This window comes from Saccopteryx bilineata, chromosome 2 (genome assembly GCF_036850765.1).
Source record: "Saccopteryx bilineata isolate mSacBil1 chromosome 2, mSacBil1_pri_phased_curated, whole genome shotgun sequence".
Lineage (NCBI taxonomy): Eukaryota > Metazoa > Chordata > Mammalia > Chiroptera > Emballonuridae > Saccopteryx > Saccopteryx bilineata.
This window is the reverse complement of record NC_089491.1, coordinates 361,875,024-361,889,185: the sequence shown is the minus strand read 5'-3', so window position 1 is coordinate 361,889,185 and position 14,162 is coordinate 361,875,024. Positions and strand designations below refer to the sequence as shown.

At 52.0% G+C, this 14,162-nt stretch overlaps 1 protein-coding gene and 1 pseudogene across 2 annotated transcripts in view; one reads left to right on the top strand and one right to left on the bottom strand.

Moving 5' to 3' along the window:
- Positions 1-14,162, top strand: part of ABR (ABR activator of RhoGEF and GTPase) — a 198,464-nt gene that overhangs the window by 38,024 nt on the left and 146,278 nt on the right. Inside the window, exon 1 of one of the 2 annotated variants that reach the window (XM_066263100.1) lies at positions 12,016-12,643. The exons of the other annotated variant lie outside the window; for it this stretch is intronic. Coding sequence (XP_066119197.1) covers positions 12,565-12,643 — 79 coding nt within the window. The 5' untranslated portion in view covers positions 12,016-12,564. Of the gene's footprint in view, positions 1-12,015; positions 12,644-14,162 lie in introns of those variants that run through there. 2 annotated transcript variants of the gene reach the window in all.
- Positions 1,400-5,130, bottom strand: LOC136324857 (ATP synthase subunit O, mitochondrial-like; annotated as a pseudogene).

The window sequence follows — 14,162 nt, the reverse complement described above, 5'->3', positions numbered from 1 at the left end:
AACTGCTGTCATTTTTTAATTTAACAATCTAAAAGAAAAGAGGTTAGTGCCCCCGACTAAATAGCCAGGTATTACATGTTTTAAAAATTCTGTGGCAGCCTGACCAGGCGGTGGCATAGTAGATAGAGTGTCGGACTGGGATGCCAAAGACCCAGGTTCGAGATCCCGAGGTCGCCAGCTTGAGTGCGGGCTTATCTGGCTTGAGCAAAAATTCACCAGCTTGGACCCAAGGTCGCTGGCTCAAGCAAGGGGTTACTGGGTCTGCTGAAGGCCCACGGTCAAGGCACATATGAGAAAGCAATCAATGAACAACTAAGGTGTCGCAGTGCGCTACGAAAAACTAATGATTGATGCTTCTCATCTCTCTGTCCCTGTCTATCCCTCACTCTGACCCTCTCTCTGTCTTTGTAAAAAAAAAAAAAAAAATTCTGTGGCACATTGGTTGAAAATCACTGCTCTATTGTATACTTGAAATTTTCTCAGAGAGTAGATCTTAAATGTTATCTCTCACACACACACACACACACACACACACACACACACACACAGTAACTCTCTGAGGCAATGGATGCATTGGATGTGTTATCTAATCTTGTGGGAATCATTTCACAATACATACTTATATCAAATTATCACCTTAGATACCTTAAGCTTCCACAATATTATGGGTCAATTATATCTCAACACATATGGAAAGAAAAATGTGAGAGGGAAAATAATGTGTTTAACACAGTGCCTGGCATATGAAGTATTGATACTGAACTCAGGGACACCCTGACTGAAGGGCTTGCAGTAACTGATGCCTGGGCCCTGCAAACTCACAGAAGGGGAGGTGGGTCCTGAGCCTTTGTGAGTGTTGCCCGGGGGTTCGGGTTGGGCGAAGGTGTCCCAGAGAGGCTTAGTAAAGACAGGCCTAAGAAAACCTGCAAATGCTATTGGGTCCCTGAATTCATGCGGAGGCCACATGTTATATTAGCAATAGTCTATATTCTGCCCCAGTTCCCACAGGAACCTTCTCCTGAAGTCATCCATTTAGGTTTCCTTCTTCACCCCCATTTTGCCTCTTGTGTAATTGCTTATGCTCCCTCCCCCAGAATGCCCTGTCACCCATCCCACCATTTTTGCCAGTTAGATGTCCTTCCAGGCCCTTGTTCAAATGGCACTTCTTCCAAAATAGCATTTGGTTATCAACTCAGTTCAAAGTGGCGAGCAGCCCCTTCATCCACAGCATACTGTCCAGACCACTCTCTGGACCCACATCAGGCACTGCCTTGCCTCTCGTTGAATTCTGGGTAGTGCCCCCACCCCCACCTCCACCCCCACCCCCACCCCCCATTCAGGAAGCACTTGACTGTTATTCCAAGTTTAAGAATTTTCACTAACAGAAAAATCAACGCTTTCAGGAAACCTCCCGTATAACCGTGTTCAGCTTCTGGACCATGGTTGCTGCAGATAGAACGTTTCTCTCTCCCTTACAGACAATCATTCCACCCACAAGGACAGATCAATCTTAACTTTCAGTTTCAATATTTGGCTTTCACTTAGGAAGCTGTTCAGGACCTTTTTTTTTTTTTTTTTTTTTTTTACAGTGACAGAGAGAGTCAGAGAGAGGGATAGATAGGGACAGACAGACAGGAACAGAGAGAGATGAAAAGCATCAATCATCAGTTTTTTGTTGCGACACCTTAGTTGGTCATTGATTGCTTTCTCATATGTGCCTTGACCTTGGGCCTTCAGCAGACCAAGTAACCCCTTGCTCAAGCCAGCGACCTTGCGTCCAAGCTGGTGAGCTTTTTGCTCAAGCCAGATAAGCCCGCACTCAAGCTGGCGACCTCAGGGTCTCGAACCTGGGTCCTCTGCATCCCAGTCCAATGATCTATCCACTGCGCCACCACCTGGTCAGGCAGGACCATTTTTAATTCAACAAAAGTAGCTCCATCTAAAGGAAATGCAGTGGTCTCTATATAGGGTACTTCTCCGCAGCGGGCAGGTGTGATGGTTGAAAAGGCAGAAATGACCCCAGGGGTGTTGTGCAGGTGACCATTTCAGCAAGCTCGTTGGTCAGGTTGGACGCGAAGGGGAAAACCTTTGTCTTGCATTCTGTCAGTCAGGCTTTTCATTTTAATGAACACTTTTATGTAGGGATTCATAACTGAAGCAGCCATTTGGGGTTCCTTCAAGATTCACGCCACTCTCAACAGTTCCTTTTCTACTTGTTCCAGTATATTTTGTTTAGGTGCAGCAGAATAAAGATTAGCGGCAAAGCGACCTTCGATACCCTGTACCTGAACAGGTGGCCACACAAGCTTGGCAGCTGGCCTGGCTACAGATGTGCTGAAGTGTTGCTAGGGATGCCGTTGTCTTCCGGGTCACTGTAGGTCAAACCTGAGTAGAGAGAGAGTGGGCCTGTTTTAGATCCAATATCATGAGCATCACAGGCAAAGGAGCCCTGTTTAATATAGGGCTCAGGGAATAGTTGACGAGCTAAGGAATAACTTCTCTAGCCCGCAAAGCCCTCTGCATTTCCTGAAATACCGGGGACCTGAGGTGTGGGAGAGAGGCAAATTTTTCTTCTTCCTTATCAGCCGTTTTCCTGGTTATCTATCTCTCTGGAATCACAGACAGGATAACCTTCATTCCTGCATGTCAAAGTGAGCAAACCAAGGCCCAGAGAGGGAAAGGAAGTTCCACCAGGTCAACACAGCAAGTTAGTGGCAGAGCCAGGCCCTGGATTCAAGGTGTGTTCAAACTAGTTCTCTTTCCCTTCTGTTGAGAGAGATAGTGGAGTGTTGAGGGGCTAAGACATGAGTTCTGGAGCCCTCGGGGGTTACTGTGGTTGTGCAGTGGTTTGATACCTGCAGGCCTGTCGTGGAGAGCACAAAATGAGTGTATTGTTGCTGTCACCTTTATTATTCCTCTGCCCTTCATTGACAGCCACTACCTCCTACTGCCAGGTCCCTTCATTTGAGGGGAGAAAAGACCCCTGAGAGTGTTAACCATGCCAGAACATCCTTCCTAGGCGGCAGGTGAGAACCTGGCAGGCACCTCAGAGAACTAACTCTCTAGGTTACAGACCCCAGCGGCCTGGGGTGATTTTCTGGACCATCACAGAGCCAAGGCCCAACAAAGCCAATCTTATTTGTCTCTTTGTTTCAGTGAAAGGAAAATGAAAAAGAAAGTTTCCTTTCTGCAGGTGCCCAGCAGACCAGCTGCGTCTGGTGCAGTGCCCTCCAGGGCTCCCCAGCCTGCCTGGTGGTCACCATGGCTCAAAGGTCTGCCCAAGCCCCTATCTGTCTATCTGTCAGGAGGTCTATGGACCCTCTCAAACTGAGTCTGTCTGCCATCCTAGGGATGACAGGGTCCCCAGAAGCAGTTTTCATCATATTTCTCCCATCACTAAGCCCAAAGCAAGATTTCCCATCTGTCTGGTTGGAGTGGCATCAAAGTCATCATTTGGGAGCTGGTGAGTGATAGCTTCAGCCTGTAACACCCTGAGACAGGGGAGGTCAGCATTGCTGCAACCAACCAGAAGCTTCTTTCTCAGCATCCAACACTGGCACCCTGCCAGACAGCAGGAGCCATGGGGCAGGCACCCACACAGAGACTGCTTTTTCCTAGGGGAGAACTACAGTTTGCTTCTCTCCTCTAAAAAACAAAAGAAAATTAATTGCAAATTTGGGACAGGCCTAGAAAGCTGAGAATTGAGACCAAAGTTCCCTTAGTGGGCTGAATCGTTTCTGGGTTTCTATTCCACTTCCAGGTTGGAATCTGATTGGGTAAAAAAGAGTGCAGCACCAAATGCTGGCTGCTTAGCACAGGAGCCCTGTGCATTAGGGAGTTCGTGTGAGCAGTTGGAGAATTAATTGGAGCAGTGATTTCCTGTTCCAAATCCGATTCTATGATCCTGTTGTATTTTTTTCTGAGTCTTTCCAGAAAGTAGGGGCATTCTTGACATGACATCCTAACCAGCCCAGATAGTTCTTTTCTAGTTGGAAGCTGGACTGGATGAAGCATCTGTCTTCTCTCGTTGCAGGCTCCTTGTAACCAGGAATTTACTAGGTTATTTATTCATTCATTTAGTCATTGAGATCACTGTTTCAAGGTGCTGGGATTACAGTGGTGAATAAGAGAGATGCGGTTCCTAATCCCGTGGAGCTCTCAGTCTAGCAGAAGGCACAGGCACTGAGTGATTTATAAGAGCATGGGGTCATCTGAAATGCAGGTCTCTCTGGTCTGGTGGTTAAGGGAAAGCTTCATAGCAGAAGTGATATTTAAGTTAAGACCAGAAAGAAGAGTAGGAAATATACTTGTAAAGTGGGGGTGGAGCATTTTAGCCAGAAATATCAACCTGAGCAAAAGTTCTGAAAAAGCAAAAGAGACGAAGAAGACGATGTCAGATGAAGCTGAAAGGAGGGGCAGGGCCCAGGCCACAGGCCTTGTCTGCCACCAGCAGGAAGTGGGTGTTCATTCTGACAGCAATGGGAAGCCATCGACGGGTCTTAGGAGTGACCTGCCAGATGTGTTTTGGAAAGTGCTGTCCAGTTTCTATGAGCTGCTGGGAAACCTTTTCCTCCAATTGATCATTCTAGCTACGATGTCAGTCTTGTGCGCCTGGGGCTGCTCAAGCCAACAGACCAGCTCATATGTGAGCACTGTGCAGCTTTCACTGACCATCGCAGCCAGCGTTTCATCCTTTTCCACTCTCCCTTCGTTAGAACACATGTCCCATGTGTTGGTTTGTCATGTCAGCCACTGGCACCAGACTGCCTGTATGAGACCAAGCTGACTAGGCCAGAATACGGTGCAGCGAGCTTGGAGAAGGGGAAATTAGGAGGCACAAAGTTTCATGACCAGAATCCGAAAGTGCCTTATGTAAAAGACGCACATCCTGGGACAGTCCGGGGACAGAGCACAGGGCTAGGCTGAGTCACCCATGTAGGAAGGAAGGCAAGGGTCCCTTGGGGGAACTGAGTGGCTAGTCTCCTGTGATTCCTTCTCAGAGACTATCCACTGGTTCCTAGCTATCTGAGTCTGTCTGCCTCTCCCTTCCAAGGGTCGTGATGACTCACCACAGGCTGGGTACAGGTATGTGCTAAGCTGCTGGGGAGGGGCAGCCAGGGCCACTGGCATCCCTTGTGAAGGTGGCCTGGGCCAGACCACTCCCTCTCTCCGCCTCTAAGATTATAAAGGTAACATTTAGGGAGGACATCAAAGGCAGAACGGTGAGGAAGAGAAGAACATGGGGGTATGAACTTGCCATGTCACCATCTTTGGTTCCCCATAGCCATGCGCCATGCGCCATGCACTGTTCTTTTTTCTTTCTTTCTTTCTTTCTTTCTTTCTTTCTTTCTTTTTTTTTTTTTGACAGAGATAGAGAGAGACAGAGAGGGACAGATAGGGACAGACAGACAGGAAGGGAGAGAGATGAGAAGCATCATTCATTGCGGCACCTTAGTTATTCATTGATTGCTTTCTCATATGTGCCTTGACCCAGGGGCTACAGCTGAGTGACCCCTTGCTCAAGCCAGATGAGCCCGCGCTTAAGCTGGCGACCTCGGGGTTTTGAAATTGGGTTCTCCGTGTCCCTGTCTGAGGCTCTATCCATTGCACCACCGCCTGGTCAGGCACCATGCAGTGCTCTTAACAGTGTTGGCATGTGGAGACAGATGCTGTTTGCATCAGTTCTGCATGCTACAGGACATTTTAGCAACCCTGGCTTTAAAATGCTCCTACACATTTTAAAATGCTTCCTGTTGGGGCAGTACCAACTACCCTTCCCCTAATTGAGAACTACTGTTCCAGTTTTTTGAAGAGAAAGGGCAGGGTATATGTAGCTGTGCTTCAGATCCTGCAGTTGACAAGCAGGGAGGCTGGGAAAATCCCCCCATTTGAGAATAACTTAGGGAAGGTTTTATCCAATGGGATGGTTTTTCTTCTCAGGCCATCCATGAGGGTGCCTGCTATCTCCTGACCCCAAATAGAGTTCCTCCTGACTTCCCTTGCCTTGTTGTTAACTAGGCGAGGCTGTTGCTAACAGCCCTGCTGAGAATCTAGGGGCTAAACTCAGATTTTAGGGCAGGCTTTTCCAGGCCCCTTAGCTGGACCGCACATGGTGGCCGAAGTGCTGCTCTGTTGAGCCACCAGATGGCGCTCGGAAGCCCCCTTCCTTGGTCTGTCGCATGAGCGCTGGTTGCAGGAGTGACTGCAGAGGGAACTTGCCTTAAAGAGGCCCGGTGCTTAAAGAGACAGGGCTGCACACCCACGAACTTGAACGGTAACCCCAAAGTGAGACTCCACTAGTGATGGGTATCACTGGCTAGGCTCTGATGCTCCTTTGTCCTAGCCTTCGTGAATGTTGAGCTGCCACCTTTGGAGCCAGTCTCCTTGACAGCCAGCGGTCTCTCAGCCCCTGTGACCACTCCTGGGCCTGACAGGGACAGAGCCAGCCACGTGGGTGGCGTCAGAACTCCTGGCAGAGCAGCGCAGGGCTGGGACGCATCTGCGGAACTCTGGCTTTGAAAGAGCGAGGAGCACAGCCAGCTTCAGCGGAATTGTGGCCGCGAGAGAGCAGAGGGCCAGCCGGTGAGCTCTGACCCCAGCAGGATATGCTCCTGTTTCGCTTGGAGCTGATAAGTTCAGAGCCACTGAACTTTGTCTCTGGGTTTTTGGGACTTAGAGAATCCTTCCTCCATCTCTTCTACTGGCTCCTTTCCAAATGCTGATGGGGACGCTGTGGTAAGTAAATTAGGAAGGGGCTCCGGACCCTACTGTTGAGCCCTCTGCCCAGCTCCCTAGGAAACCTCCCATGTGGAATCCCTGGGGGGTCCAATCTGAGCCATGTTGGTTAAGGGCCATTTTTAACTGGGGCCTGGCAGGAGACCCTCCTGAAATCGCTTATTAGTTAAGCTAAGGCAGCTACTCTGCAACAAGGCCAGGAAAGGCAGGAGGAACTCTGTTTGGGGTCAGGAGACAGCAGGAGCCCTCATGAGTGGCCTGAGAGGAAAAATGCTGGACGCACTGTGGACCCTGGTCATGGGAATGGGGCTTTGGCACCCCCCTGGAAAACATGGGTATGGGAAAGGAACTTCACAGCTGCAGAGACCTGGATGTCCTTGTGCCTTCTCCAGGCCAGGGGAGGCAACAAGGGAGTGAATGCGGTTCTTAGGTTTACATCTGGCCTCAGCTGCAGAGCTGTCCATGACTCAAACTGACACAAAGCTTTGGTAGAGAAAGGAGTAACTGGTGAAGGCTGTGAGTTCATCTGTACTGCCTGAAGCTGTCAGCTGGAAAAGCCAGGAGGCTGCAAAGAGGCAGGGGGGAAGAGGGCCAAGGACAGAACTGTTAGGCCAAACCTTATCCCTCAGAGGTGACTCAGTGAAGCCTGGGGAATTTTCTTCTTTCTAGGCCCGAGAAGTGAGGATGAATTTGGAACAGTAAATGCCACTTGACTGTACCAAAGTAAAGGAAATGAAGGAAAGAGAAAGAAACAGGCCACCCCAGCGGCTGCTAGGAAGCAAAGTTTATCATCCTCTAGTGCTGGCAGAAGGTCTGGAAGTCATCTGTCTGATCCACCTGGTTGCCCACTTGCATATGTGAAAATTGAGACTGGAAGGGTTTGGGACTGGCCCAAGGTATAGAAGCAGCTAGGACTGTTGGGAACTGGAGTTCAGGAGACTGCCATTAAGTTAACTGCATGTAGCTTGTCTCCCAGGTCATCTGCCCTATTGTAGTAGGGCAATAGTGTTTTTTTGTGTTGTTTTTTTTTTTTTGAACTAGCTCTTTCTGCTTAATCATTGGTGGCCATGTGATGCGTTTCTCTTGCAGCCCTGATTTCTTCCTCCCTGAGTTTAATTTCATTCTCTTTGTTCTTTTGTTCACTCATTACACCCCAATACAGAGATTACACATGTGGACTCTAGATGCAGAATCTGGGTTCATTTTCAAGGTCACCACCTGATAGCCAGTGGCTTGTCTTTCTGCTTCTATTTCATGGGTTTATTATGAGGAGTAAGTGGGAAGCACATAGAGCAGTGCCTGGCACTTAAGAAGCACTCAATAAATGTTAGCTGATGTTAATTTTATTGGTTCGACACGTATCATTGAATGCCGATGTGCCAGGCTTTTGACAGAAAGCTGATGTGTGGGGGCACAGTGTGCTTATGGCTGCTTTGCAGTTCTACCTGAGCCCCAGTCATCCACTGGGCTGAGTGCTGTGGATACCCCAGTGAAAAACAGGTGCGGTGCCAGCTTTTAAAGAGCTGATCTACCAGGGCAGGCAAAAACTCAGTTCTTTGGCTATCACAGACTAGTCTTTCTTTTTGTTTTTTAATTTGCATGCAAAGGGCTCCAGCCCCCTGGCCACTCTGCACATGCAGCCTCTGCACATTGGTGCTCCCTGCTGGCCTCAGAGTGGAGAGAGGCAAATGGATATTCTTTTCTCCAGCAGTGACCTCTAGGGGATCAAGGAAGCAGGGACTTCCAGGCCTTCCTCTTGTACGCAGTGGAGCTGCTTTGCTAACAGTGAAGAGGGAAGAAAAGGAAATACCCAGTTTGGGTTCTAAGCACAGTCACCTTTTCCTGTCCTGGCCAAGTGGCTAGTAGAAACAAGCCTTGGTCGTTGGAGTGGCAGTGAGCAGCACAACCCTGGGAATTATGTGCAAGGCCACTGACCTTCAGAATGGGATATAACTCCTTCCCACTCAGTCCCTTATCATCAGCGCTCCTGATATGGCAGCCTACCCTTAAACCCCCATGAGTCTGGTGGTGAGACGGGAGCAGAGGGTCACCATGGAAGATGCGGAGCTGAGGACAGCCTGAGTGCCCAGGCCAGATGGAGGGCTGGGAAGGGTGGAGTGTTCACTCAGAGGACAGGATGGGGAATGGTTAGTGCCGGCTTGGGGGATGCCCTGTGATGGGTGCTGATTCAATGCCTTGGGGTGCACAGTCTACACTTAGCTGAATCAGGGCAGCTTGTCCACAGGAACGTGCCCCTGCTGCTCAGGTTGCTGGCTGGTCGCTTCACCTTTGGCAAAATGCAGATGAGAGTGACTCTTTAATTCTTTCTTTCCTAAGATGTGGGCTGGGTCTCCCCCAATCTCCTCCCCACCCTCAAGGCCAGGACTCTGGAGGCTTCTCCTCCAGTCGGAAATCATCCGGGCGCTCAAAGGCCTACACACATGTCTCTATAACGAAGGTAGAGTCGGGCTGTGTGGTGTTAACATCTACTGAAGGCCGTCCAGTAAAGACATTAAGGGACTCTTGAAGTACCTGCCCTTTCCTGGGACACCGATGTGTGAGTGAGATGGGTGTGTGGAGGTGGAAGAAGGCTGTAAGGGTTTCCTAGAAGGTGATCTCCAAACCATGGACCAGCTAAGATTTCCAGGGACCTTTGCCACCCTGCTTTCACTAGTCAACTGACAGTGGAGGCAGTATGGCATTTAAGAGCATGAGCAGATGGCACCAGGGCTCAAAGGGGCCCTCCATTTACTGTCTGCGTGGCTTACTTAGCTGCTCAGTGCCTTAGTTTTGTTTTTTGTTTGTTTGTTTTGTTTTGTTTTAATTTTATAGAGAAATGAAGGGAGAGAGAGAGAGAAAAAAAAAATATTGATCTGTTCCTGGATGTGTCCTGAGCCAGGGATCGGACCAGCAACCCCTGTATATCAGGATGATGCTTCAACCAACTGAGCTATCCGGGTAGGGCCTCAGTGCTTCAGTTTTCTCATCTGCAAAATAAAGGGAACTGAGATAGTGAGGTTCACAGTAAGATTAAAAAAAATAATAAATGTAAAAGAGAGAGAGAGAGAGATGACAGTGGCTTAGACTAGAGTGATAATGGCAAATGCATAAGAAGTAACTACATTGCCTAATCAATGGTGGTAAAGGGGATAGAGTATTGACCTGGAATGCTGGGGTCGCCAGTTCAAAACCCAAGGTTGCTGGCTCAGCTTGAGCCCAAGGTTGCAGGTTCCATCCCAGCCAAGGTACATACAGGAAACAGTCAATGCACAACTAAGTGGAACAATGTTTTATTTTTATTGTAAATAAAACACTAAGATCCAAGCCAGGTGCAGTGTAAGTATTCTCTGTCAATTATTAGAAGTGTTCCTCCTTACTGCCTCTAAGATTTCTCTCTCCCTCTACCCTGAATTGCATTCTAGAGTGGGAAGTCCAAGACAGAATGTAGAAAAAAGCAAACTATGGAAGTGCTTAGGAGAGCAGCTGTAACATTTTAGTTTCAAAAATGCTGAAAATAGCTTGTTCAAGCCTTTGTAGATAAAAATGTAAAATGTATGCAAATGAATGTTTTTTAGGCAGAAATATACATCCGTTCTTTCTTGCAGCCAGTGCCCGGATGTGGCCTCTCCATGTAACTACATTGAGTGTGTAGAGGGCCAGGGCTGCCTTGGTGGTGTTGGTGGTGGTGGTTGAGGAAGGGGCAATGCTGCTGATTCCCTGGCTGTGCTTCTGTCATTCTGGGTTCTGTGTCTTCTGAGAGTTCCATGTCATGTGGAAAAAAGGCCCTAGCCCCTCTCAGCTTCTCCACAGTCACCGTCCTCCTTCTGCTTTCTCCGAGAGCCCATTTGCTCCTTCTCCCATCCTGGCTCTATTTCTGGAGCATCTCATTGGAGATGTACGCCCCCCTCTCTGCCAAGCTCCAGGTGCCAGCTTGGTCCTCCTAGTCTTGTGTGCAATGCAGGAATGGCAAGAGGGTGACAACTGAGAGGGAGAGGCTACAAGAGCCAGAGTTCTGGGCCTGAGCTGGGAGGGTTGGGGTTGGGGAGAGCCAAGTGGATGCAGGGAGTGTTACCTCACAGTTCCATGGCAGCTACGTGTGGAGGCTTTCTACAACCCAGACCATCTTCCACTGCACCTAACAGGGGCTCACTGGACCTGCTGTGAGCCTGTGACCACCACCTTCCTTAGGACAGCTCTGGAGGCATCTACCCCAGCAGCTCTCGGAGCTAGGTGAAGGCTTTCTGTCGTCATCATGGTGAGGGTCTGCATCTCCCCTTATGATGAACTAGATCTAGGGTATGATTAGGGGCTCCCTCCCTTATGCTCTGTGGATGCTGACAACACTAACACGGCTCCATACAAAGGCCATGGGGAGCTTCACCTGTTAGACCTGTCTGTAGAGCTGGGTCCCAGCTTTGCCCTTAAGCTGCTTGGGGATGGGGGTGGAGGGTCACCTCCATTACCAGAAACCTCACTATCTAAGGTAAAACCAGCATAAACTGCCCACAGTGCAGGGTCCCTTGGTAGGCCCACTGCCTCCCTTTCCTTGGGTTCAGGAGCTTCAGCCCCTGCTGCCCTGGATCACCCTAGGCTGACCCTCACCCCTCTAGTCCCTTCTCCTGAGTCCTTTGATCCAGGGAGGTCTGCAAAACCCAAGTTGCCTTGGGTCCCATAGAACCAGCCCTCAGGGGACAGGCACAACCCCCACCCCCACCCCCCACCTCTTCACTGCTTTTGTGGGGTCTTGGCAGGGATTTTGTTTCTAATCTGTTCTCAGAGGCACCTTAACCTCAGGCTTCCTTCTGTTTGTATGTGATCATACCTACATGATATGCCTCCTGGGCTGTGGAGGCCTCCTCAGAGGAGGATACTGGAGGGGACCCAAAGAGATGCCAGCCTCTCCTGAACCTAAGTTTTCCCTCCGCAGCCCCTCCCTGATCCCCAGCCTCTGACCTTTCTCCAGATGCTGCCCCCTGGAATGTAGGGCGGGACCAGCCCAGCTTTTAGGTCAAGGGTGTTGAAATAGATGAGGCACTGTTAGGGTTTGGAAGGAAAAGAGTCCCAAGGCAACCAGGGCTGCTCCGAAGGCAGGCAGGACTTTAACCCCATCAGCGCTGCTTCCCAGGCTTGCCTAGGGGAGGGGCTTGGCAGCCGCACAGGCCCCTGAAATTGTGCTTAGAGATCCTGGGGTGGCAGGTGATGTCACCCCTGCGGGCCCATAGGTCTCCCCTCGGCACCTAGTCTGCGGGTTGCCAGAATCCGGCTGAGCCCAGCGAGTGGAAGGGGAGGAGTCTGGCCCTGCACCGCAGCCCGGAGACCCCCCTGGGACCATTCCTCCGTCACGGGCTGGAGCCTTCCTTGTCCTGGTGTCGGTGGGGACGAGGGCTGCTCCCCACACCCCCACGGGGTCTGGAGGCGTGCTGCAGCCGGGGAGGGGGACGCAGGAACCTAGCGCAGATTGGTCACGGCCTCGGTCCCCCGCCTCTCGGCGCCGCGCAGCCCCGGGGAAGTTGCTAGTTCGCGCGCGGGCTCCGGGGCCGAGGCTCCAGGATCTGCGGCGGGGCTCACCGCGGCCGCAGTGGCGGGCAGGGCTCCCGGGGGCGCTCGACTGCCCCCCATCCTCCCGACTGCTCCAGCTCGCTCCTCCCTGCTACCTGTTTCCCTGCCGCCCCCTCCCCGCCTCCACCCTGCGCTCGGCAACTTCGGCCTCTCGGGCTGGCCGCCCCTCCCGGCTCCCCGCCAGCCGGCCCGCCAGCAGCCCGCGTCCTCCCTTTGTTGTGCGATGAGGGTCGGGTTTCCGATCTGACTGAGCTGCTGCCGCCGCCGCCGATGCGCGGAGCTGCGGGCATGGAGCCACTGAGCCACCGGGGCCTGCCGCGCCTCTCCTGGATCGACACCCTCTACAGCAGTACGTGTGCGCGCGCGGGCCGGGGAGACTGGGCGGGAACGGGCCCCGCGCCCCGCCGGGCGCCCCGACGGCCCCGGGGCCCGAGCTGCCGGGCTGGTCTGGGGGGTCCGAGCTGCCGGGCTGGTCTGGGGAGCCCGGCGCGGGATGATGGCTGCGGGCACAGCCGACCAAGTGCCCAGCGGGCTGGGAGGCGGGGGAGCTTCTTGGGGGCCTCACGATCGGCCGCAGATGGGGTCCCTAGAGCGGACTTACGGCGGGCGGGAGGCAGGCAGCGGACCGATGGGGCCAGGAGAGCTGTGTCACCCCACTCCCACCTGTTGTGTAACTGACCACTCCCTAGTCCTTGGGAAGCGGGGAAAGCCCTTGTAGGGTGCTGCCTCCGCTCCCCGAATGACTAGCTGCTCCTTCTGTCCATGCTGAAGCAGAAAGGCCATTTTGGCAAAGTCCTTGGGGCCCGAGTTTGCCACCTCAGGGACGGTAGTGAGACGCGTGTGTGCTTCGGAGCGCGGTGGGCCGGAAGGGAGACTGTGTTTGCAGATCTCCGTGGGGGCCATTTGGATGAAGGAGCTGAAACCTCCCGGCTCCGCAGTCTTTCCTGCCAGCCTCATCACCACCCAATCCCCACCCCCTCTCCCTCACCACCCCCCCCCCGGAAAGAAAAACAAACCTTTCGGCTCTTCCACCCCCTCGATCCCAAATCTGCCACGATCTTGTGATTGCGACTGCTCTGCCGCCTCCGCTGCCTCTCTGCCTCTGTAACTGAGCTCTCCTACGTTTGTGGGGTGAGCTCCCCCCACCCTGAACTCCGCCTTGCTTAGGTGGCTACAGCACCGCACATCTCCCCACTCCTGCATTGAGGCATCTTCCCAGTGCTCTCCGTGGTGTCGGAGGAGGGTCCTGCTGGTCCCTGAAGAAGATAGGACGTGGGTTTTGCTTTCCCCATCACTTCAGTATGAACCTCCCACTCTCTTTGGCTACTCTTCTAGCCCAGAGCCAGGAGGGAAAGATTGGGGGAGGCTAAAGTTGGGGGAGACAAAGGTTGGGGGAGGCAGGTTCTGGCTCTGGACACTGGATGCCATGGGTCAAGGTTATCTTTAAAGCCAATTTGGCTCGAATTCCTTGGTATCAGTCATGTGGAGGGTGGGGGGAGGGAGTAGGAAAGGATGATGCCTGAGACCCCAGTGCTCAGCATCCAGTCTCCAACCTCTGTATCCCCTTGGGTCACCATCATTCCTTCTACTTTCTCCTCCCTCTCCTCCCTCTCCTCCCTCCTTCTCCTCTATCCTATCCCCTCCCCCCCTCCTCCCCTCCCCCCAGGAGCTCTCCTTGTGATGGTTCATTCTGCTTTGGTTTTTCCACATCAAAGGGGCAAAGCCAGATCCCCTGGGCGTCAGTCCTGCGCCAAGCCCAGCCACTCCATCTGCTCCTTCCTCTGAAGAGGCTAGCACCATTGGGTGAAGGTCAGGACCCGAGGCTGTGTGGCATGAGTGGGCACATGTGTCTATGTGAATGGGGCACA